The 22,570-nt window shown below is 39.1% G+C and overlaps 1 protein-coding gene across 2 annotated transcripts; it reads left to right on the forward strand.

Annotated features, from left to right (window-relative positions):
* Positions 1-1,106: 1,106 nt before the first annotated feature.
* Positions 1,107-15,212, forward strand: LOC139147462 (uncharacterized). Of its 2 annotated transcripts, none has more exons than XM_070718565.1 (12): positions 1,107-1,278; positions 1,758-1,821; positions 5,249-5,502; positions 6,144-6,370; positions 7,139-7,339; positions 7,706-7,875; positions 8,358-8,503; positions 9,694-9,830; positions 10,094-10,277; positions 11,180-11,341; positions 12,539-12,687; positions 13,992-15,212. In XM_070718565.1, the coding sequence occupies exons 3-12, from the start codon at positions 5,322-5,324 to the stop codon at positions 14,250-14,252; spliced, it is 1,818 nt and encodes a 605-aa protein (XP_070574666.1). In that variant the 5' UTR covers positions 1,107-1,278; positions 1,758-1,821; positions 5,249-5,321; the 3' UTR covers positions 14,253-15,212. The 2 variants fall into 2 exon arrangements, with proteins under 2 accessions (XP_070574666.1, XP_070574667.1); XM_070718566.1 differs by having other exon boundaries at positions 1,107-1,263.
* Positions 15,213-22,570: the final 7,358 nt, after the last annotated feature.

A 22,570-nucleotide genomic window follows, 5' to 3' on the forward strand; every position in this document is an offset into this window, starting at 1 on the left:
CATTTTTCGTGAATTTTGTTTGATACGAGATACTACTTATATTGTTTGACATGTTGAAAGATACTGAATGAATGGGTAACCATGCATATATTCGACCCCGGTTTTAGACACGATACATGAGACCATCGCGAAAATGAATTAATGGTCATGACTATTATTTCATTTTCGCGATGGTTTCATTTAATTTTTCTAAAACCGGGATTGAATATATACATGGTCACCCATTCATTCGATATTTTCAACATGTCAAACAATATAAGTAGTATCTCGTATCAAACAAAATTCAAGGGAAATGGCCGACTTTGTCCTTTTAATGCCAAGTTTTTAGCATATCAACACAACCTATATGAGTATAATCTCCATGGTTATTGTTGAAAATTGTATTCAAGTCCGGACTAGAATTCATTTGTAAACAATAAACAATGACCACTACAAATATACAAGCTGTGTTGACAAGAAGAATACTCGAAATTTCAGCATGACAAACGGATTAGGGTCAGACACGTTAGTTGATATACAGAAGCTGAATACTGAAAAACTTGCCACAAATTACAGCTTATGTCCCTTTAAATGGGGAGAGTTTAGCAAATATCATTTCACCTTTGGAAATTTTCAACACTTCAGAATTTTAAAGTTTACGTAAGGTTACGATGAAGTAATTACCAGTCGTCTTTTGCCTACACGGCACTAGAAGTCAACATAATCTCCGGTGTATATTGATGGTGATATTGACTGGCATTGACTGGCTGTGTGAGGCACTCTCATTAACAGACGCGGATACTACGATCATCGAAACCGGGAAGGGATGAAAAGAAAATACGAAGCGGACTTCCCCTAATGTTTGCGGCTCCGTTTCTGTGGCCAGTTCCGAGAATCTCGTCGTGTGGTCGCAGGGGTCGATTTTGCAACAAAAATTATGTATTAAGTAAATCCAAGGTTTATCAAAGTTCGCTCCCCAACAGATCTTAAGACACTTTGTATTAGAAGTAGCAGTCTAGCTGAAGAAAAAAGTAGGTCCCGCTCCCCTTGCTTGTATACTTGGTAACGGTCAAGTTCAAAGTTTTATCCTAGTCAAAGTTCATTTTCATTCCATTGGCCATTAGCAGGAACGCATCAGTTTGTCTATGATTGAAAGAAGTTCGGGTATTCAAAAACGTTGAGGACATTGAAGGTTATCAGTCGATCATGTTGTTGACATTCTTTGTGGTAAACCACGCTTGAAGGCAGGGGACTCAATCCCAGGGATCAAGTTCGTTCTAGTCTGTAAGCATTATGGAGGTATCATAGCCTTTTGTTTTCCTTTGAAATTGTCAACTAGTAAGTAAATTTTCTAGCAAGACAATCTGACGTCTGATCCAGGCCTTTAAATATTGTCTGTAAGCGAAGGGGCCGTTCCGAATCGACCCAAAGTTTGGATGGAGACTTCGTGCGGATAACATGATATGAAACTGTAGTATAACCAAAAGATAGGATACAGCTTCAATCTTACAAAATCACAAACATTGCAGAATGGCCTTGCTTTCTCATTATCTCCCCAATCATCACTTGTAGGACCCGATTTGACAAATTTGAGTAACACTCAGGTAATGGATCGTCAATTCAGATCCGGGTCGAAATGAAACTCGGACCCGGAAACTTGTAGGCTACGTGTGACATACAAAATACACCGTTTCGAACCGGAACGACCCCTAATCTCCGTACATTTGTTATGCCAAGCATTTATTTAACAGAGCCACAAGTATGTATTTTTTATTCAGTCCGAAGCTGGCAGGTTGAACTGGTAGCAGCACTGATCGGAGCCTTCGACGGATGCAAGAGTTGGTAAGATCCATGAACCGTACATTACAATTTCAACAGTATCAACTATGCTCCATATATTTTATGCTGGCTTCATTGGCCGGCTTTATCGTCACATCAGCCTTTTGTGGCTAATTTCTTTTGAAGTTTGGCGAAAAAATCATGATGCTCTTTCCGTTTTTCGCTATTGTGTCGATATCACCGAACATTTCAGCTGGCCTGGCACCTACCCTTATCATTTCATAATACTTTAAGGTATTATGCGCCTCGAAAGTGAAAGACTTAAACTTTTGCTCAAACTTTCCTCAAAAATATTTCAACCATTCTCTTTCAAAATCAAGAATAGAGATCGGGGTCACCGTGCAAATTTTGGTACTAGAGAAACAAATTACCAAAGATTTACCGATATTTGATATTCAAAATGGCCGCCATCCCTGTGTTAACTCTACGGAGAAAAAGTAGATTTTCGATTTTCGAAAAACTAAGCCGGTAAAAAGTTTTCTTACGCCAAGAGCTTTAAAACGAATCCCCACAAGTGGTAGATCAGAAAAGAATTGAAAAAGTTTGAGAGTCCGAATATCTGTCCCGGAGGCGCGTTCTACCTTAATGGAAGTCAATTCATTTTCGCCATCATTGCAATATCTTTCATGTAATAAAACTTGTAATCGTGACATTTTCCAAACTCCCCAAACTCTCTTACACATTTTAACTATTTCTATTTCATACAAGCTTAGCTTTCATTGTTCTGAATTCCCGGATTACTTTGTTTCAGGGAGCCTCCATTTTTTACAGGGGGTCGTTCAGTGGAATTTAAGCTGTCTATAAATGCAAACAAATCACCTTTCCTCAAGTATTTTTTCTGGAATATGACTCCCATAAATCAAATGTAAAACATGACCATCTTTCTTAAATATGTATCCTATTAGACTGTCCGCATCTGTGAACTTGACACGCAAAGTGACCCTTCAGAATCGACTGATTAATTGTAAGCAAAGGGTCATAACCATAAATGAGCGCCGTAACCATAAATGGATATTGACCATAGTACTGATCTATCACCTTGCTCGTTTCATACTGGTGTTGTTCTTTTCACAGAAAGTTTCTAAACTGCTACAGTTGTATGATATAAATTTTAAATCACTACATTTACATTCATTTTCTTTAAATTTGAAATCATAACAATGATATCAAAACTGAGATACTGTATACTGCAGCTGAGGTTGTACTCATATCCTATTATTGCAAACAAAATCCCAAAAGAAACTGTGGTATACTGACCGTTTGTTATACCATTGTAAACGCCAATAGTGTCAATGTGACACAGAAAAAGCCAGCATTGTACAAATGATGTTTGTATACCATTAGGACGGGCACTGTTATGGGTAGAATCCAGTTTGTGTTGTTCGAAGACTTTAAACAGAAAAAAACCCCACTATATTGTCTTTCTATGTACTCTGCCACTTGAAATACTGTTGTTATTGCCGTAGTTCCACACAAATCTCTCGTAAACACCTTGACGATTTAGTCAGCGTATGCCGATGTATCAAAATTTCTCTAAAACGCTGGCTTGCTGAACTAACGATATATTTTTCAATTTTTTGGCGTATACATAGCGTATTCACAACGTACTCATGGGTTAAATATATATTTTGGGCACGCTAGACAATTATCTCGACGCATATTGACTTGTAACTTACAAGTAACGTGTGTGAACGTGTTTCAACCAGCACCTAACCTACCCACAACTTATGGCCCGCGCGTGTGCGGGACGTATGAACCATACGCTGGCATACGTCAAAAAGTTTTGTGCGCGTACAAAAGTTTTCGACGACTTCGCCGAACTACGACGTATACCAGCGTGCTCCAGCGTGCTTCAGCATGCTCTTAACTTGTACAAACTTACCCATAACGTATTCGACGAACGCCCAGCGTATTCGCCGAATTTTTCATACGTTGGTATACGCTGGCTACATCGTCAAGGTGTGACAAAGCCATCACATACATCCCCTTTAAATATATATTATAAAATTTGAACCCCTTCCGAGACAGTGTTATAAAACTCGGCTCCCAGACGGATTTCCTCGGACCCCCTTAATAAAAATGAGGTATTTCTTATCACCGTTCTATTTTTGTGAACTTATTTTGTTTGTGAATGGTCTGGAAATAAGACTTGTTTTATTAGCCCTGGGCAAAGCAAATAGACAAGCTGGCATTGCGTTTAATGACATCTGGCAGGATGTTATGGACGATAATTCCACAAAATATTGAAGTCTCTTGTATAAAGCTGTTCAGAGACTCCGGGAACTGCTAGGCACAGCCAGTGAAGCAGATCAGAGCGTATTCAACTTGTTCTGCCCTCGGTTGAAGGGCAATTTTTCATCTTTAACGGGCAACATGGAATAAAGTCCAGCCGGTGGGCGTTGAATGAGATAACGTTAACGTTTTGAAACTTTTTTTAATCAGCGGATCCGGTAGACCCTTTAGTTAGATCATTAATAACTTGCATGTAAATTTCTGGGTCGTAGTAATTCTTGGAGTTGATACAACAGTTTTTTGTTAGTTTGCACTGGTTGCCCATTGATTTACGTGGTGTATACTTTACTGCTATTATGACTTTCAAAACTTTAAATGACCTCGCACCAAGCTATATGAGTGAGCTATTCAGACCTCTCTCAGAAATGGATCATTTAAAGACTCGTAGTTCTAGTAATGGTAACTTTTACCCACCAATGTTAAGGACAGGCATGGGTCAAAGATCATTTGTGTATCGAGCTACTAAAATCTGGAATTCCTTTCCCCAAACTACTAGTATCCGAAGCGTTGTCGACGTTTAAATCAAAATTACATGGTATTCTTTTCATGAAATATTGTAATGAAGGCTCTGACCTAGACGAGCATGTTTTTCTTTTGTCTTCGACATCTTCTGTTCGCCCGTTCCATATATTTTGTTTATTTGACGATTTGTTAGTGTATTTTACCTCTTTACTCAGTAGGGCTCTATTGAAATTACAATTACTGCATTATAATCAAAATACCCTCTTTAAATAAAGCATAATCATCATCATCATCATCATCATCATCATCATCATCATCATCATCATCATCATCATCATCATCATCATCATCATTATCGTCATCATTATCATCATCATCATAAATTTCGAAATTTCATCTCAAAAAAAATTAGAAAAAAATATAACACGGTAAAAAGGTAAAATAACCCAAAACAGACTGAAAGAAGGCTTACAAAGGCTAATTGCTTTAATTCCATCTCTCATATAATGTTCGATTTTTCCATTTTTTTGGGCAATATTTTCAAATAACACCTTTTACTTTTTCAATGAAAACAAAACAAAACGAGACAATTTCTCATTTAAAAGCCGTATAGGGTGCGTATTGTATTTTGCAATTATAAATAAATCATTAAGTTTTTGTTTCTGTTTGGGTGAAGGACACTAAAAGGACATCTGGACAAGATAGAATAAACATTGCGTTTGTTTTGCGTATGAAAAGACTTACTTGCGATGGAAGAAAAGGCGTTTGATGTCATCATCATCGGCGGAGGACCAGTGGGCCTCGTCTTGGCGTCATGTCTAGGGAGTCGCGGTGTCAGATGCGCCCTCTTTGACCAACGGGAAACGACGACGGCGCAGCCAAAATGCATGGTGACGAATACCCGGTCGATGGAGCTTCTGCGGACGATCGGTGAGTTGACGCCAGTTGCACTTTTCAGAACTATTGGGCTAACATGGGAAGTTGGAGTAGATCCGTTGTTGCTCTGATGTTACAAACGAAACGAGATCATTGTAGTGAGAATATACGTTATTTTAGGTACAACAACATTAGTATGAATTTGTGCTCCGTCTTTTAATCTTCAATACTGATGTCAATACGCCGCCTAAAAATTCAAAAAGCCGCCATGGGTACTAGACCGTGCGCATCAGTCAAATAATTCCAACTTCAATGAAATGGGTGAAATATTTTTGGTGAATATGGATACAAATGTCAAATTTCAGAGTGAATCATTCTCTGTACTACTCTTAGAACATAAATGATATTGCAAGATTTGTCTCCACTTCCCGATAGTAAGGGTCAGAAAACCGAAACGGTTGTACATATAGCTCTGTCAAACGAACGCTAATAATGCGTTCAAAGAAATTTGTCATTTCCTATTCATTTTAGATTAGAATATACCATAATATTGATTCATACTTAGCGTCTCCTTTAGGAAAGTTGGGGCAAACGTTTAAGTTTTTCAACTTCGAGGTGAGTACTATCTTAAATAGCGTTGTCATGCGAGAGTTATACGGTACAGTTCACATAAAACCGGTTGCTGCACACTCCAGGACTTGCAGACACACTAAGGAACTGCAAAGACGGGACACCGCCGGACTATCCTTTCAACATCTGCTGGGGATTCGAGCCGGCGACTGGTCCACTGATAGCGAAGATGACCTACCCGTCGTTGAAAGACGTCATGGAAGGCCGAGCCGGTCACAAGAAATTCAGCTCCAAAATATCGGCTGAACTTCCCGTGCGATTGTGTCAGATATTCCTTGAACCGCTCTTCAGAGTAAGTCAACAATAAATGTTAAGAAACAAACGCAAAACAATATTTCTGCCCAGTAAGCCTTCCACCACTTTCCCTCCACAATATTTTTTGTTAGTATTTCAGTTCACGTTGTTTCTTTTCGGAAATACCAGACCTTCCTCCTTTTGTAGTAGGGCGGGTGGGTGGGGTGGGGTGGGGTGGGGGCTTCAAGTTGGCAAATTAAACTTGTTCTGCAGAATAACTTTTCCAATACTTTTCTAATCTACCGCTTATGGGGGTTCATTTTAAATCTCTTAGCGCAAGGAAACATTTTACCGTCTTAGTTTTTCAAAATCGAAAATTTTATTTTCCTCCATAGAGTTAAGTCAGGTAGGTAGGTAGGTAGGTAGGTAGGTAGCTAGCTAGCTAGCTAGCTAGCTAGGTAGGTAGGTAGGTAGGTAGGTAGGTAGGTAGGTAGGTAGGTAGGTAGGTAGGTAGGTAGGTAGGTAGGTAGGTATTTGCTGAGCATCATGGAAGAATTAATTAGGGAATATGATTACTGTATATTTACATTGTCTTTCTTTGCCAATAATTTTTGCCAACCACCCCCTCTGTATTTTATTCCACTACGCCCCTATTTCCTATAGCAGAGTCCAAGAATCTTAAAGTAACCAATGAGATCAAAGCAAACTGTAACGGTGGCATGGGTAACTTGCACTATTGCTTTGAACGCTGCGAGGGTAACATAATGGAGATATTTCATTTCTATTGGTGGAATAAAATTCTGCTTATGTCCATGAACATCCTTAGGAACATGCAGAAACATACGAGAATGTAAAGATCATGTTCGGATGGAGAGTTGAGAATATCCGTCAAACCGAAGACAGAGTCGAAGTGACAGCAGTCAATATCAAAGATGAAAGTGACAGCGTGAGCTACACGGCCAGGTATGCCATCGGATGCGATGGTGCGACCAGCGTGACGCGAAAATTGGTGGGAATCAATAGAGAGGTGAGTTAACGTTGTGTACATTCACTGGTTCTGTCCCGTTTAGTAATGTAGATCTAACTGTTTTAGGGGTTGAAAAATTTGGATGATTAAGAAAGAGTTCGGTTAGTAATAACTGAACCATTCAAGAACGATATTGCTTGAAACATTGTCGGCAAACAGCGCTATAGCCTACAACCTGAACCATGAAGCATGATTGTAAAACCCGTGTCGAAAATGTCTTTCTTCAACCATATCAGCATCCACAATCGAAATATTAGAGAGAGAGAGAGAGAGAGAGAGAGAGAGAGAGAGAGAGAGAGAGAGAGAGAGAGAGAGAGAGAGCCCATGCCAATGATAAAAAGTGGACCCTTTGCTGTTTGTTTCTAGGGTCAGTACAAAGTGGACTCGTACATCGGTATATTCTTTGAGTCTACGGAACTTGCAAGGCTGAAGAAGCACGGCAAGGCTGTGCTGAACTTTATCTTCACGGAAAAGTTCAAAGGTGGCCTGGTGTCGTTGGATGCACGAAAGCTGTACACTCTACACATGGGAACAGAGTAAGCCAAGTTCGAAATGTTATATGCAATGGGAAGCTCCTACAGAAAAATAATACCTTTTCTCACCCAGCGTCGTTCTTTAGACGGATTATATATGAATAGTTTTAAATTGGATTTATTTGTATTCTTGAAAGAAAGTACCTTTCTTTTCCGCCTAAAGTGTATTGAGACACAAAGTATTAGCCTCGATGCATTGCGAACGATATGCAATATCACTAATGACACAGGAATTCTAGTCCGGACTGAAAGCCACTTAGTATTAATAATATTCGGCATTGTACACTACATACATATGTAGGGTTGACAATTCTGCCATTGGACATTTCAACATGCTTTAAGTAGAGAACAAGAACATGTACTTCACAAACCGAAAAATACTGGTATTGTAAATATAAAATACAGGGAATGAAGCGTTCGTGTATTTTAGTGAGTTTTTACTGTAACATCATATCTCAGTGTCGAATTCAAATTTTGTCCGACAGTTTAACAAACGATAAGCCCGACCCAGACACGATAATTCGCACCATGATAGGAACCGACTTTGACTACAAAATCCTGGATTACAATGTATGGAGTGGGCATTTACTCATCGTTGACAAATTCAGAGTGGACAATGTCTTCGTTGCAGGTTGGTAAACATTTCACTTTCCTTTTCTTACCGTGACTTAGGGAATCTTTGTAAATTCCTTGAGGTACACGTTCCTCTTTTAATGGACAGGTCCCTTTAGTAATTCCTTTTTCTGATTAGAGAAAAATAGTCATATCGTAAATTAACTTGGATCTCAACTGTTATCGAGGCATAACAATAGTATAGACTGGCATATACGCTCGCTTTACTCTATCTAGTACAGTGGTAATCGAGGCAATGTTGCCAGCTCATTAGCTTGACTAGTATTTCTACCGGATTGCGTCATTGTTGGTTCGTTATAGAATAAACTTCCGTGTTGTCGTCAAATCTCTGATCAGTAAGTCTGAGGATGACAAAAAATACTTGTTATTTTTCAAATCATACACAATTTACGAAATTGCATGAGTGGACGGGAGACTCAGTCTGTTAAACATTGTCTGCGGTCCTGATTGAACGCTCACAGCATTGATGATCCCACTAGTATACATAATGATGACATTTGCGAATTCATTAACAATTATGCACCTGAAGCGTCCTAAAAAGTATTTCGTTACTAAGTTAACGGCACAAGCCGTCAAGTGCCAATGAAGAATAAAAAGCACAAACAAAACAGACTTACAAACAAAAACACACGAGCAATAACAACAACAACAACAAACAGCAACAACAACAACAACAACAACAACAACAGCAGCAGCAGCAGCAGCAACAACAACAACGACAACAACAACAACAACAATAATAATAATGATAATAATAATAATAATATAATAATAATAATAATATAATGATTATATGGCTTTACACATTTTGCTTTCACGAGAATTTCAAGAAAAAAATCAATTAAAGTTATTCTCCTGTTGTAAACTGAGGTGTGAATCAGCCTGAACAGGCACAGCTATCGGACCAAAGACGTTGTCGCCGACATATACAGCCAACAGATGAAATTTAATAAAAGTCAGCAGACTGGTGAGATCAGCACCAACAGTTAACGTTCAGTTCACGATTCAAAGGAGAAAGTGATGGGGTTTGCACACAAGGGGAACACACACAAGGCACTGTCAGTCGCAAATCATTCCAGAAAACTGACTGGAAGTTTTATATACACCGCAGCAGGCATTGGTAGCTTTCGTTCACCTTTCTCTTAAATTAGTAAAAAAATTTTCTTTTAATACCTGGCACTTCAACAGGCGATGCTGCACATTTAGTTAATCCCTTGGGAGCGTTTGGGATGAACTCTGGTCTTGGAGATGCTTTTGACCTTGCTTGGAAGTTGGAAGCAATCTTGAAAGGATGGGGAGGAAAACTGCTGCTCGACAGTTATGAGGTAATAGTTTAATCGTCAGAGAGAGAGAGAGAGAGAGAGAGAGAGAGAGAGAGAGAGAGAGAGAGAGAGAGAGAGAGAGAGAGAGAGAGAGAGAGAGAGAGAGAGAGCACAAATAGCAGTGCTCTTTGGGATGATCCTTGCAAAGTACGTCACTCAGATGAATTCAGTGCTAATAGCCGACACTACATGCAAGTCGCCAAATTGCTGGATGAACACCGCTAACGACACAAAATACCGCTGCTTTTGTTTTCGTGTCAATGCAGACAGAAAGACGAGAGTTTGCAGAAGCCGTGCAGGCTGCCGTGCGTAGGAACGTGAAGAACATGAAACAACTAAGAAGAATGCCTCTACATCGCTTCCGCTCGCTGTTTATGGTGTTTCCATGGTTATCATCGATTGGTAGCAGCCTCATACGGATGAAAAAGAAACATCAATTTGAAAGTCAAGGTACAAATACTGCTTTTTGCTCGGTCCCTCCGCACATTGAAGTTCAACAGTGTGTACAAGGAATCGAACTTTTTACTTCTTTTGTTTCCAAAATCCATTCCTAACACGTATGTTAAGACTGCAGGAATAGGCACATTTATTTATAATTCTTTAAACAGCCTTGAATTGTTAATCGGTAGCGGCTTCTGAAGCATGTCGATCTCCTTCGTTGCATAGACTGCAGCAAAAGTAAACTCAACGAAATAACGCCACCCTCATAATTTTTGTACACACGAATTCAAATCGTAGCCATTTTCTGACTCTAGCCCCGCTATACATAAGTGCAGTGCTGCTGCATTTGCCAGTCCATTGTGAAATCAGAAACTTTGGGGCTCAACTTGAACCGTGAGCTTGATGATGTTGGCAAACGATGTGGTTCATGCTCTGTTCTCAGCGATTTCACAACATCAGTCAGCAGACAACAACTGGAAACAGTCAATTCTATGTGTGTTACTTCATGCAAAGGACAAAATATTTATCAATTGTGAGAATTTTTGTTTTCGTGAATATTACGCCGCAGATATCATAGGTATATATTCAAATGTGCAATATCTGGGTACAACAAATGTGACCAGTTTAAAAATACATGTGTACAATAGATGATTCAGTGCATCACATTATTCAAATTGCGCCTTTTCATTTTTTTCAGTGCCTGTCGTTTAAATGGTTCAATTTTGTACGTACAAATCGAACACTAAAATATTAGTCTCAGATTTTGCCTTTCAATGTAAAAACAAGCATAAACAAACATAGGAAACAAAGTTCTTGAACATAAAATGTTGCAATTATAAAATGTTTTAATGAAGAGTAGGATGCTTTAAGTCCCACATGATTTTAGAAATACGATTTTATGCACCACACAGGTCTACAACTCGGCTTCAGGTACACCAAGTCTCCCATCATCATCCCAGATGGAAGCACGCCACCAACGATGACCGTCACCAATTATATTCCAAACGCGTGCCCCGGTTCCAGGACGCCGCATTGCTTTCTTGAGGATGGGTCACCTATCTATAGTCACCTAGGTAATGAAAAGTTGAAGAAAATTGTTCAAAAATTAGTCACTCATTCTTCACTTTCTTCCAGTGAACAGTAGCTACACAGTGGCTATCGATAACAGTGTTTTAATATGCCTAGATATATAGTTTAAGTTTATCAACAATGGCACAACACGGGGAAATTTTAGTCTACGTTCAGTAACTAGAAAACAGGACCAGGTGTCTGCATGTTACCAAAGAGAAGGGTTTGACAGTGTTTGATGAACAGCAAATGGAGCTGGCGTTTTCTCATATGTAACAAACGCCAGCAACGTCAAAGTGTGATACGATAGATTGTTTTTTTTTGTATTTTGTGTCTTGACACGTAAATCTCAGTGTTGCACACAGTCCTTCTTGATTGCATTTGTTGCCACTATCGGTGATAATTACCAAATATGTGTTCCTAATTAAGGCTGCGTTCACAAATATTTTGTGTATCGCGCAAGAACTTATAATTATGTTTTTGCTAGGGGTGATTTCCTCACTCCCTATTAAACATTTCAGATCCCCTCCTTATGGTTAGGATATTTCAAAGCACCATCCTATCAAGCCTGGAACTTACAATAAAATTGGGTAACGGGGCACTTTACCTTCTGATGTTTTCACTGTATATTTTGTCTGTGCATTCAGTGCAGGTTTTTCTTCTCAAAGTGCCCGTTATTCAGATTTTCAATGTAGCACTGTTAGACCTATATGCGTTAGCATTGTTGACAAGCAAATCATTGAAATAGGACAATTTTAAATGTAAATCTCAACAATAACAAAAATGCTGTCTAGGCATTTAAAGAGTGTGTTTACAAAAGGAGGCTAGTGGTTGTTTTTTGAAAGTAACCTTTTTCGTCAATTCTTCCTGAAAGGCAAGAGAATTTCATAAAATTGTGGTTGTTCTTTTTTGTGATTAAAGTCATGAAATGCTATTAATGATTCCATATTTTAGTTAGTCTAGAGTACTTATCGACAACCTTAATAATCAAATTGACTTTTAAATGTGGTACGTGAAAACATGCTGTGCCATCATTAAGGAAACCAAAACGTTTTCAGACCCCCCTCTAACACCCTTAATTAGTCCTAAACTTCCGATTACTTGCGAACAGAGCCTATACGTATCATCTTAAGTTCTCATTTTATGAAATTTAAGACAATACAAACTAACTTTTGCCGTCGCTTGTTTTGAAATAATTCCAGAGAACGGATTCAATCTCCTTTGTACGAGCAACGGCAGCCGAGTGCAGGAAGATGTCGCAGCGTTTGTCAGTGCCGCAAGGGCTCTCGGGAACATTCCGATGAGCACGCATGTGCTTGTCGAACCGGAAGTGAAACGTCTGTATGAAAAGGTAAAAAAAATGATGAGAAAGTTACTGGCAAATAATAGCCTTTTTGTGCGTTAAACTCGATACACCTTTCGACTTTTCGTAAATTTAAATTCTGAACACTATTTAAATACGCATCGTTTCAAAACTTAGCCCCATGTCCGGCGATGTTTATCCGTGTTAATCGATTTTTTTAAATAGATGTGTAATAAAATAATATAATAATAATCTTTATTTCGAGTACTTGCTCAAATTAAAAACACGAAAAGACAACAACGTCCGCATTGCAAAACAAAAAAGACAGGAAATGCACACAGAAAAAAAAGTTAATATCTCGATGTATCCTCACATAATGCTTTTCTTGATTTTCTGGATATAACTTAAAGGGACATTATCGCTATCTATTGACCCTTTTTCACCAATATTGTTGCAAATGAACAGTTGCTGATGTCGTTCGATTTATTGAAAGATGTCTAAAAAATGGTCGACTATAGACAACTTCCATTATATTTTGCCTACACTGTGTAGAAAAACGTCGGGTCAGAGGTTAACAGTAGCCCACCTAAAACCTCTGACCGAGGTTTTTCTACACTGTGTAGGCAAATTATATGGAAGTTGTCTATGGTCGACCATTTTTTAGACATCTTTCAATAAGTCGATCGACATCAGCAACTGTTCATTTGCAACAATATTGATGAAAAAGGGTCGAAAGATAGCGATAATGTCCCTTTAATAACGTTGTGATGATACTGTCACAATTCCATTGCTATCTCTCTGCATTTCAATACTCCCATATGGCTGGACAATCCAATCCAAAGAATCATCATGACAGATATTTCAAGTACACCTGATTACCTACCATAAACAAATCTACCTTTCTCCCTACCCCTTTCCTCTCCACTTTATTATTTACCTAAGTATACATTTCCTACTTACTTACTTACTTACTTACTTACTTACTTACTTACTTACTTACTTACTTACTTACTTACTTACTTACTTACTTACTTACTTACTTACTCAGTCACTTACTTACTTACTTACTTACTTACTTACTTACTTACTTACTTACTTACTTACTTACTTACTTATCTATCTACCTACCTCGTAACTAGCTCCCTTACCCGCAAACATATGCATGTCTCTACCTTTCGTACCAATCAATCAATATAAACCGTCTGCCTATTTGTCTACCTACTTATTTACGGACTTGCCTACATACGCAATTACTTAAAACTTGCAGAATACAAAACCACTTACTTTGAACACTACTTATGTTTAATTTCGAGAATGCTTACTTTCTGACGTTCGTTATTTATCTACTTCAGAATATGACATTGATTCGTCCGGATCACCACATTGCCTGGCGCGGTGACGCAATACCTGAGCTGACCAATCACAGCAAATCAGAGGCCGCTGCAGTCGTCATGAAAGTCGTTACGGGGCATATGACATGTCCCGACGAATGGCTGAGCAGGTACGCTTTCCAGAAAGAGAAAGAGAGACCGCGAAAAGGCCGCCGCGCCTTGTTCTTCAACGTGATTCTTGTGGTCGCCGCCGTGCTACTCTACCGTTTCTTCTGGATTTGAAGCAAGTGGATTGTATATATTTTGAAGTAAATTCGCTCTCGAGTCATGACCTGTATTCCTTACCCAGTTATGCTACAATTCCCGTCACATCGATACAAAACGGGTGGTTGATTTTTGTTCAATCATTTATAGGCTAAGCTAATCTTCAATTGTGACTCTTTATCATCTCTTCCCGAGATTCAATAGGTAATGTCCCAGAGTACTTTCATGTTTCCGTGGAAATGGTGTCCACATTTTAGAATATATAAACTTTCATTACAACTTGAACGGTGGTATATGTTTTTGGAGTGTTATACTACGACTTGGAAGAAGTGAACAAATCAAAATCTTAGTTTTTCGAAGACTGGGTGAACAAAATGCAATGACAGTTCAATGCTGGTACGCAATCAAATTTATTGTTCTTGTAAACCATTTTACTGAATGATTGTTACGATTACTTCTAAACAAAAGCTTACTTGAAGCTCCTAAAGAATATTCACACCAGTTTGAACGTTTTTTAACGATAACAGTTTTAATGACACTAAGTGAAACACTACTTTCTACTTTCTTATTTCAATGTCGCATAATCGACAGATTGTTGTATTTTGACTATTTTTTTGCATAAAGGGGCTTATAAGTATGTATATATATATATATATATATATATATATATATATATATATATATGTATATATATATGTGATGTGTGTGTGTGTCTGTGTGTGTCTGTGTGTGTCTCTGTGTCTGTGTGACGGGGGGGTCTGTGTAGTTCTCTGTCTGTCTGTCTGTGTGTAGGTGTAGGTGTAGGGGTGTGTGTGCCTGTGTGTCTGTGTGTAAGTTATGTGATGTTAAACTTGTATCTTTGTATCAAAAGAATTCAATGTGGTGCCAGTGTCAAAGCTAGCACGCTGCATCCCGTGACCTTTTCTGCGCTTGCGCAAATATTCAGAAAATGATTTAAAAAAAACTTTGGAAAACTTCTTTGAAATGTGTTGATCATTATTACTGTATCATATGTATTTCAAGTTGGTTCGATTACCATTTTTACCATGTTGGGTTACAACTTCAAGTGCAAACACAGCCCAAGAGTATATTTAGCACAGACTACTGACCAGAACCAACACACGTGTAAGATCATGTAAGATAGGGCGGAGAAGTCTTCAAGGGTTTTGTTCAAATTAAAAACGAATTAAGGGAACATGAGCCAAACAACGAGTACAATTAAAACATCCTACAGATATTTCAACTGACTGGCCATGTGTGTCGGGAAGACACCGTGATTTAACAACAACAGGCGCTTGTGCGTGGCGCCAAATGCATGAGCGCCCCCTTATTTGAGTTGTGGAAAAGTTGTCGGGACTTTGCCTAGATTCCATGAGAGCGGGCGCCTAGGTGAAATTTCACAATAGTTCAAACTGCAGGACATGAACTTTGTATGCCATTCACCAGAGATAAAGGACTGGACATAAATTACAGGGGGGGGGGGGGGTGGGCCGGTGTTTTTTCGAAAAAACCGCTGCGTAAAAATAGTGACCCTTCAAAAGTTCATGCACAAAAATTAGTGACCCTCCCCCTTATCCGTGCATGAAAATAAGTGACCCTCCCCTGTTACTCAATACCCCCAAAAAAAACCCGCAATGTGTTAAAGACCCCCTTCTGACTTGCTATACTTTTTAAGTCGCCCCTCCCGAAAGGAAGGCAAAATGTGGCCGATATAACGCGTTGTCCAAGAAATATCAAATCATATGTGTGTGATAATTCATGTAAATGTACTTTGCTTGAAGTGGCAGGTAAAAAGTGCATGCCTGTACAAAAAATGTAATTTTTAGATTTTATCGATAATGTTGATTCACTATACATGTAGTCGACTATAAGAAACTACGAAAGTGTATTTTCCAGTATAAAACTAGCTATATCTGTTCATATACAGATGTTTAATAACTGATATAGATATACTTGATTAGCATGGGTTGTTTACAAGTGCACATGTGAACAAGATATTTGATTTTGGAATTTCTGTCAAAATGTTGATCCACTATACATGGGAGTCTATGACAAAACTATACATGGGAGTCTATGACAACACTGTCAAAAAATTTTCAGAATTAAAAATTTGCACTATTTGTGCATATATGGACCCTCAATAATTGACATAATTGTGCTTGATTAGAAGAGGGTGGTAAAATGTGCATCTGTGTACAATAACTTTGTTTTTGGAATTTCGCATAAAATGTTGATCCACTATACATGGGAGTCTATGACAAAACTGTAAAAAAAAATTTTCAGAATTAAAAATATGCACTATTTGTGTATATATGACCCTGAATAATTGACATAATTGTCCTTGATTAGAAGAGGGTGGTAACACGTGCATCTGTGTACAATAACTTTGTTTTTGGAATTTCGCATGAAATGTGGATCCATTATACATTGTAGTCTATGAAGAAACTATGAATAATTTTTTTTAAATACAAAACTTGGCAAATCTGTGTATTTATGTATGCTTGATTATTGATATTGATGTTCTTGATTAGACTAGAGTGGTTACAAGTCCATGTGTGTGTAAGAAATTTGATTTTGGAATTTCACCGAAATGTTGATTCACTATACATGGCAGTCTATGGTGAAACCCTATGAATAATTTTTTTCCAATACAAAAATAGGTAAATCTGTGCATTTATGTACACTGAATTATTGGTACTAATGTTCATGATAGACTAGAGCGGTTTCAAGTCAATGGTTGTGCAAGAAATTTGATTTTGGCATATCACTTAAATGTCGATTCACTATACATGGCAGTCTATGATGAAACTATGAATAATTTTTTTCCAATAAAAAATAGGAAAATCTGTGCATTTATGTACACTTGATTATTGGTATTGATGTCCATGATTAGACTAGAGTAGTTTCAAGTCAATGGGTGTGCAAGAAATTTTATTTTGGAATTTCACTGAAATGTCCATTCACTATACATGGCAGTCTATGATGAAACTATGAATAATTTTTTTCCAATACAAAACTTGGTAAACCTGTGCATTAATGTACACCTAATTATTAGTATTAATATTCATGATTAGACTAGAGTGGTTTCAAGTCAATGGTTGTGCAAGAAATTTGATTTTGGAATTTCACCAAAATGTTGATTCACTATACATTGTAGGCTATGAGGAAACTACAAATAACTCATAGGTTATCTGATCCTAAATTGTTATTCAAAAGTTGTTCGACCTGAAGCTTCCAGTTGTTATTGATGACACTATGCACTATTCTGAACAGTTTGTATTCTGTCAATGTCCTCAAAAAATTAAAAAATGTACATACAGCGACATGAACGTTTGACACCGACCTATACCCAATGTATTGTCAATGGGAGAATGATGTCAAATAAGTAATCTCCCAAATTGTTATTGAAAGAGTTATTATAGGGGACAGTTATGCACAATAGTGTTGAATAAGTAGAAATCATAACAACTTAAATCAATGTGGCTGCTTGGATCATCAATATATTGTTTATTATACCTGAAATTTGCGCCCGAAGGGCGCGCCGAAATGGTAATGGCAGAAAATGAAAGTGCCAGGAGGTATTTTTTTTAGTATTCCAAAGTGTCACATGCATCACATGCAATTTCAGCTTTGATGCATGAAAAAAGGTGACCCTCCCCCATAGGCTTGCACAAAATTTTATGACCCTTCAAAAATGCTTGCGCGAAAAATGGCGACCCACCCCCAAAAAACACCGGCCCACCCCCCCCCCCCTGTAATTGTGTCCAGTCCCTAAAAGTATAATGCTGGCAGGTATACTGTAAACGTTTTATCTTATTCGGGGAAATTCATAGTAGTCTGTGTTGTTTAAAGCAATTTTACCGTGAATTCTTGGTATTAAACAAGGAAAACAGCAAAGCCTAATATAGGCGGACTATACAGCAACAGTAACAAACTCCTCCACAAAAAGTACTGTTTAATGAGACATAAAAAATCACCAGCTAAAATATGCTTAACGACTCAGATCGGGAGACCACGTCGCCGTGTGCACACACAGCTACATTTTGGATAGCCGCCCCTAGGGACGATTGTGATTTAGAATGTCTACACGACCCGATTTGATTTAAAAGTACACATCCTCAGTCTGATTTAAGAATGGACAGAAATCTACATACTCTCCGTCGCGATCTGAAATGAGTGCAAGGCCTGGCCCACTCTACATTGGTTCCAAAAGAAGCATATGACGTCATCATGACGTATAGTGATATCGAAATGCTGCTCTGAGAGAATTAAAATATGAAGTTACTGCAAGACAGTGAACATCTGGCAGACGAGTTGTCCACGAAAACATTCCAAGAGTTGGCGAGGTACACTGTGGTATACAATATTGACTAGCACACGGATTTGTATGTACTCCACAAAAGTTGCCTAAAAGAAAACCCGGGTCGAAAACAGAGCAAGTACGTGAATGTGTATGCGTATATGCCACCGAAAAACTATTCTATATCTTAAAGTTTCCACGCGAGCACTGCCACACGGCCTAGATCATGCTTTCGGCGTTTTGAGGAGAACATTCATGACGATTTATTCAAGTATCACGCTATTTCAACTTGAAAGCCATGCATAGAATTTACATACAATGGAACGATCACTTTGAGGGACTCTTAAAATGTTTCACAAATGCAATCGTAATCGCGCGCACTTGGATTCGACTTATTCCGAATGGTATGAGAGAAGAGTGAAGATTAGTGGACCAGACATCGTCTCTTGTCAACTATTAGTAACCTAGGGAGTCGTTAGGGTAATGGTTTGGGAGAGAGAGATGATACAATGCATAGCCAACCCCCAACTCCTCGACTGGCTCCCCAGTCGCCTGGCTTTTCTCGGCAGCTGAGTTACTGGCTGGCCAAGACGTTCACCCCACGATCTACGAACAGCCTGCCATTAGCGCGACAGTCTGCTGATGTTTAATCCTTCAATTTATTATGTTTTGATACTTATATGCCCACAGACTTGGAGCAAGTCTACCCCCACCTCCCGAAAACCGTTCAGGTTCGTTTTCAAAAGTCTGTGTCTACTAAACGTGACTTATGCCGTTTATTCTATTTTGCATTAATAATCATACTCACTAGAATATTACAGAAACATGTAGGTACTGGTATTTGACGACTTTTAAAACGCTGACTGTTTACATGTGGAAAATGATTGGCTAATAGTCGATTTTCACATAGCCCGGTTGCAAAACACAGTGATTATGAATATATGCTTTCATCAAGTTCAACGTTCTATGAAGTGGCCGTCGACGCAAATTGATAATAGACACTTGAAAAATTGAAAGTCAAAGCTTGGCCAAACATGTATTAGTGCTCGTCCCCTTCAATTACTATTTTTAATTTCCACCGGCAAAGAAAACAAACCCATTTAACGTCCGTCAATAAAAGTTAACGAGAAGCCGCGAACATGCATGTACTCTGACTAATGCTGTAACTCCATGCTGTTGACGGGCTATGCGATATTGTATGTTTAAAACGGTTGATGTGGCTGTGGGGTCTCTAGTCTCTAGTAATGTGCACAGTTTCATTCTTGTAACCAAAAGTGCACAATTCTGACAAATGTGCACAGTTTCATTCTTGTAACCCAAGTGCACAATTCTGACAAAAATCATGGGTTTAGCTGCTTGACTACTCCCAGAGGTAATATTTATACGGCGGGATCCACAACTACAACCCTGGTCCTGTTTAATGCTGTCTTGTGTCATCCTCGTAAAGAAGATACATAGGCCTTCATCTTCACCGATGTGAACGAATTAAGTGGGCCTGCCCGACCTACCGACCGATGTTAAACTCTCTGCAGTGCGCCCTCAGCAAAATGTGTAGAATTGATGAGCCAGCAGTCGTACGGGTCGGCCAAACAAACAAACAAACAAACAGACAAACAATGAATGAATGAATGAAGAAATCAATATTTTCTTATTATAGAAAACAGTTCTTTCATTGCCATTACAAACTATGCGATTTTGTTGTGTTTTAACGTTCTAGTAAATCATGTGCACTGAGAGGTACGTCGTCCTCAGCATTTGTTTTGGAAAATCCCGTGCGAAGCTCTTACCGTTTTACGGCGCGCGGCGGCGCACATCCAGAGCGACGCTTCGAACGATCAAACCCAGCCTGGATGAAACCCGCAATTCGTTCTGGGGCTCGTTTTTCATTGGCCAGTCGATGACAGGCCTGGCCTGGGGCGTGTAGTGTGTATAAGTTTCTGTAAACGAAACGGCTGGTAATTTGTAAACCAATTCACTTTCACGAAACACGGTTTCCCAAGCACACAGAACAATAAAAAAGTAGCCTCGGAGGGAAACAAAATGCACCGGACATGTTGGCATTTGATATTTACCTTGGAGACATAAATGGTTGAGCAGCGTGCTTCTATTGACTGGTAACACATAAATTTCCCAGATCCAGCTGAATGCGTAATTTTCATTGAAAAGTCGCGTACGTTCTGCCATGATAGGTTGCAAAACGCAATTCGAACTTTTTTGTTCAGGAATTGAAGACATGAACTCACTCTGAACTGTATAACTACGATAATTGCATATCTTCTTGATACCATTCCATAATATTTATTCATTTTCGATCCCAGCGACTTGCAATATATTTACTGGTGGCTTGAGTGTCTTTTTAACTTTCAGTTATATACAGAATTTTAGGGAGAAATGGTTCGGAAACGGCTTTGGTAACTCAGAACGTTGATTATAAATCCGCAGGCAGTTAACTTTGTTTTTTTTTTTGTAGTTATTTTTATGTCTCTTCAAATAAAACCAGACTCTAGACATGCAGCGGTCAGGGACCATGTCGCACGTCACATAAGCAAAAGCATGACAGCAATATCCCGTTTTAAAGGGGGCGTATTTCATTTTTTACGACTGTATGATATGTAAGTGTTTCATGGGATGGTGTGGTGGCGGCATACGAGGCATGTACGGTCTCAGCCTAGTCGTCTTTCATTGCCGCATACCTTTCATACCCTCATAACTCTTTTTTTCCCAGCGACTTTCTTTCAGGGGTCCCATTAACGTGATCTGGTATACGTGAATGGGGGGGGGGACAATCGCTGCTTCGCTGTCTGCTATCCACATACCGACGTTCACTGGGTCCGCAATCGGTGAGAAAATTTTTTTAGTCGCGACCGTGCGTATATCTGTTCAGGCGATCGACGCGCAGCTCAAAGCCACGTCTCTCCCGCGCCATCCCCCCGAAACGAACCGACACTTCGTGCATGGATTTTCTCAAACGAACGATAACTCTAAACGGCCCACTCAAGACCTCTGTATTTACACCACACATTACATTGTAAATTTGGTCGGGGTCCGGGACCTGGGCATGCCGGGGCACTTAGCAACGCGCTTGCACTATCAGCAAAGGCGACGCCCACGGCTCTATCTTTGGGAAAACGTTCAGACCAAACGTATATGCTACTAAAGTCAGGAGAGACAAAACTATTCCGTTCTTGAGAATTTTAGTCTCCATTGAAGACTTACGTTTAATCCAACTGGCGGATTGATTATTTTAGACTTAAAACTTTGACCTATAATGTAAGAAATCTCTGTTTATACACGTTTGCAAAAATGTAAACTTGTAGAGTGCTTAGAAGTGGGAAAAATATCTCGTCTACTAAAAGGTGCCATTTAATAGTTTACAGATCAAGTTTTAGTATTCGTCTCATTTTTTTCACATTCACAACAAAAAGTGAAGTTTTCCATAGTGTCGTAAAGGGTACTACCCAAGCCTACGCAACAGTTTTATTCCTTTCGCATTTCGTGTATCGCCGACTTGAGAATCGTTATCGAAATTCACACAGCCTCTGACTCTTCGACGAACAGAATTTTTGAAAGACTATATAAAGCACATTCATTGTTGTTACTGAGCTGAACTTGTCGAGCATATTTGCTTGCTTCTGTGTCTGACTTCGGCTTGCTTTCAAGAAACTTTTAAGCCCGTAAAACCATTATGACAGAGCGTATCGAACCCTGACGAGTTATCAGCGACTTTGAGATCTCTCTCAATAAGCCGAGCCCATACAAGGAACAGCGTGAGCGAGTTGACGGGCGCCGAGCTCTTCCTCCGAGTCGGCAATGACCAAAAAAGCCGCGCAGCAAATCACGCACTTTACCCAGTAGTGCTTCTGACTAATTTAGTGTAAATTTTCTCGCTAATCGCGGAGGGCAATGGCTACTTAAGATTTGTGGAGACGATAATAGTTGGGTAGTTTCAGCACTTGCGAAATCTAATTGTACGGCTCGCCACCTCTCCTTTGCGCTATCGTGCAACGTTCGAATCGCCGTGTACTTGTGCCAGAAG

The sequence above is a fragment of the Ptychodera flava genome, chromosome 13 (genome assembly GCF_041260155.1).
Source record: "Ptychodera flava strain L36383 chromosome 13, AS_Pfla_20210202, whole genome shotgun sequence".
In the NCBI taxonomy this organism is placed as follows: Eukaryota; Metazoa; Hemichordata; class Enteropneusta; family Ptychoderidae; genus Ptychodera; species Ptychodera flava.

Bases quoted from the DNA above. Each gene is read 5' to 3' on its own strand.
- LOC139147462 (XM_070718565.1), top strand. From the start codon at position 5,322: ATGGAAGAAAAGGCGTTTGATGTCATCATCATCGGCGGAGGACCAGTG. The intron at 8,504-9,693 runs GTTGGTAAACAT...GCACTTCAACAG, and splicing joins GGACAATGTCTTCGTTGCAG to GCGATGCTGCACATTTAGTT. The intron at 11,342-12,538 runs GTAATGAAAAGT...AAATAATTCCAG, and splicing joins ACCTATCTATAGTCACCTAG to AGAACGGATTCAATCTCCTT.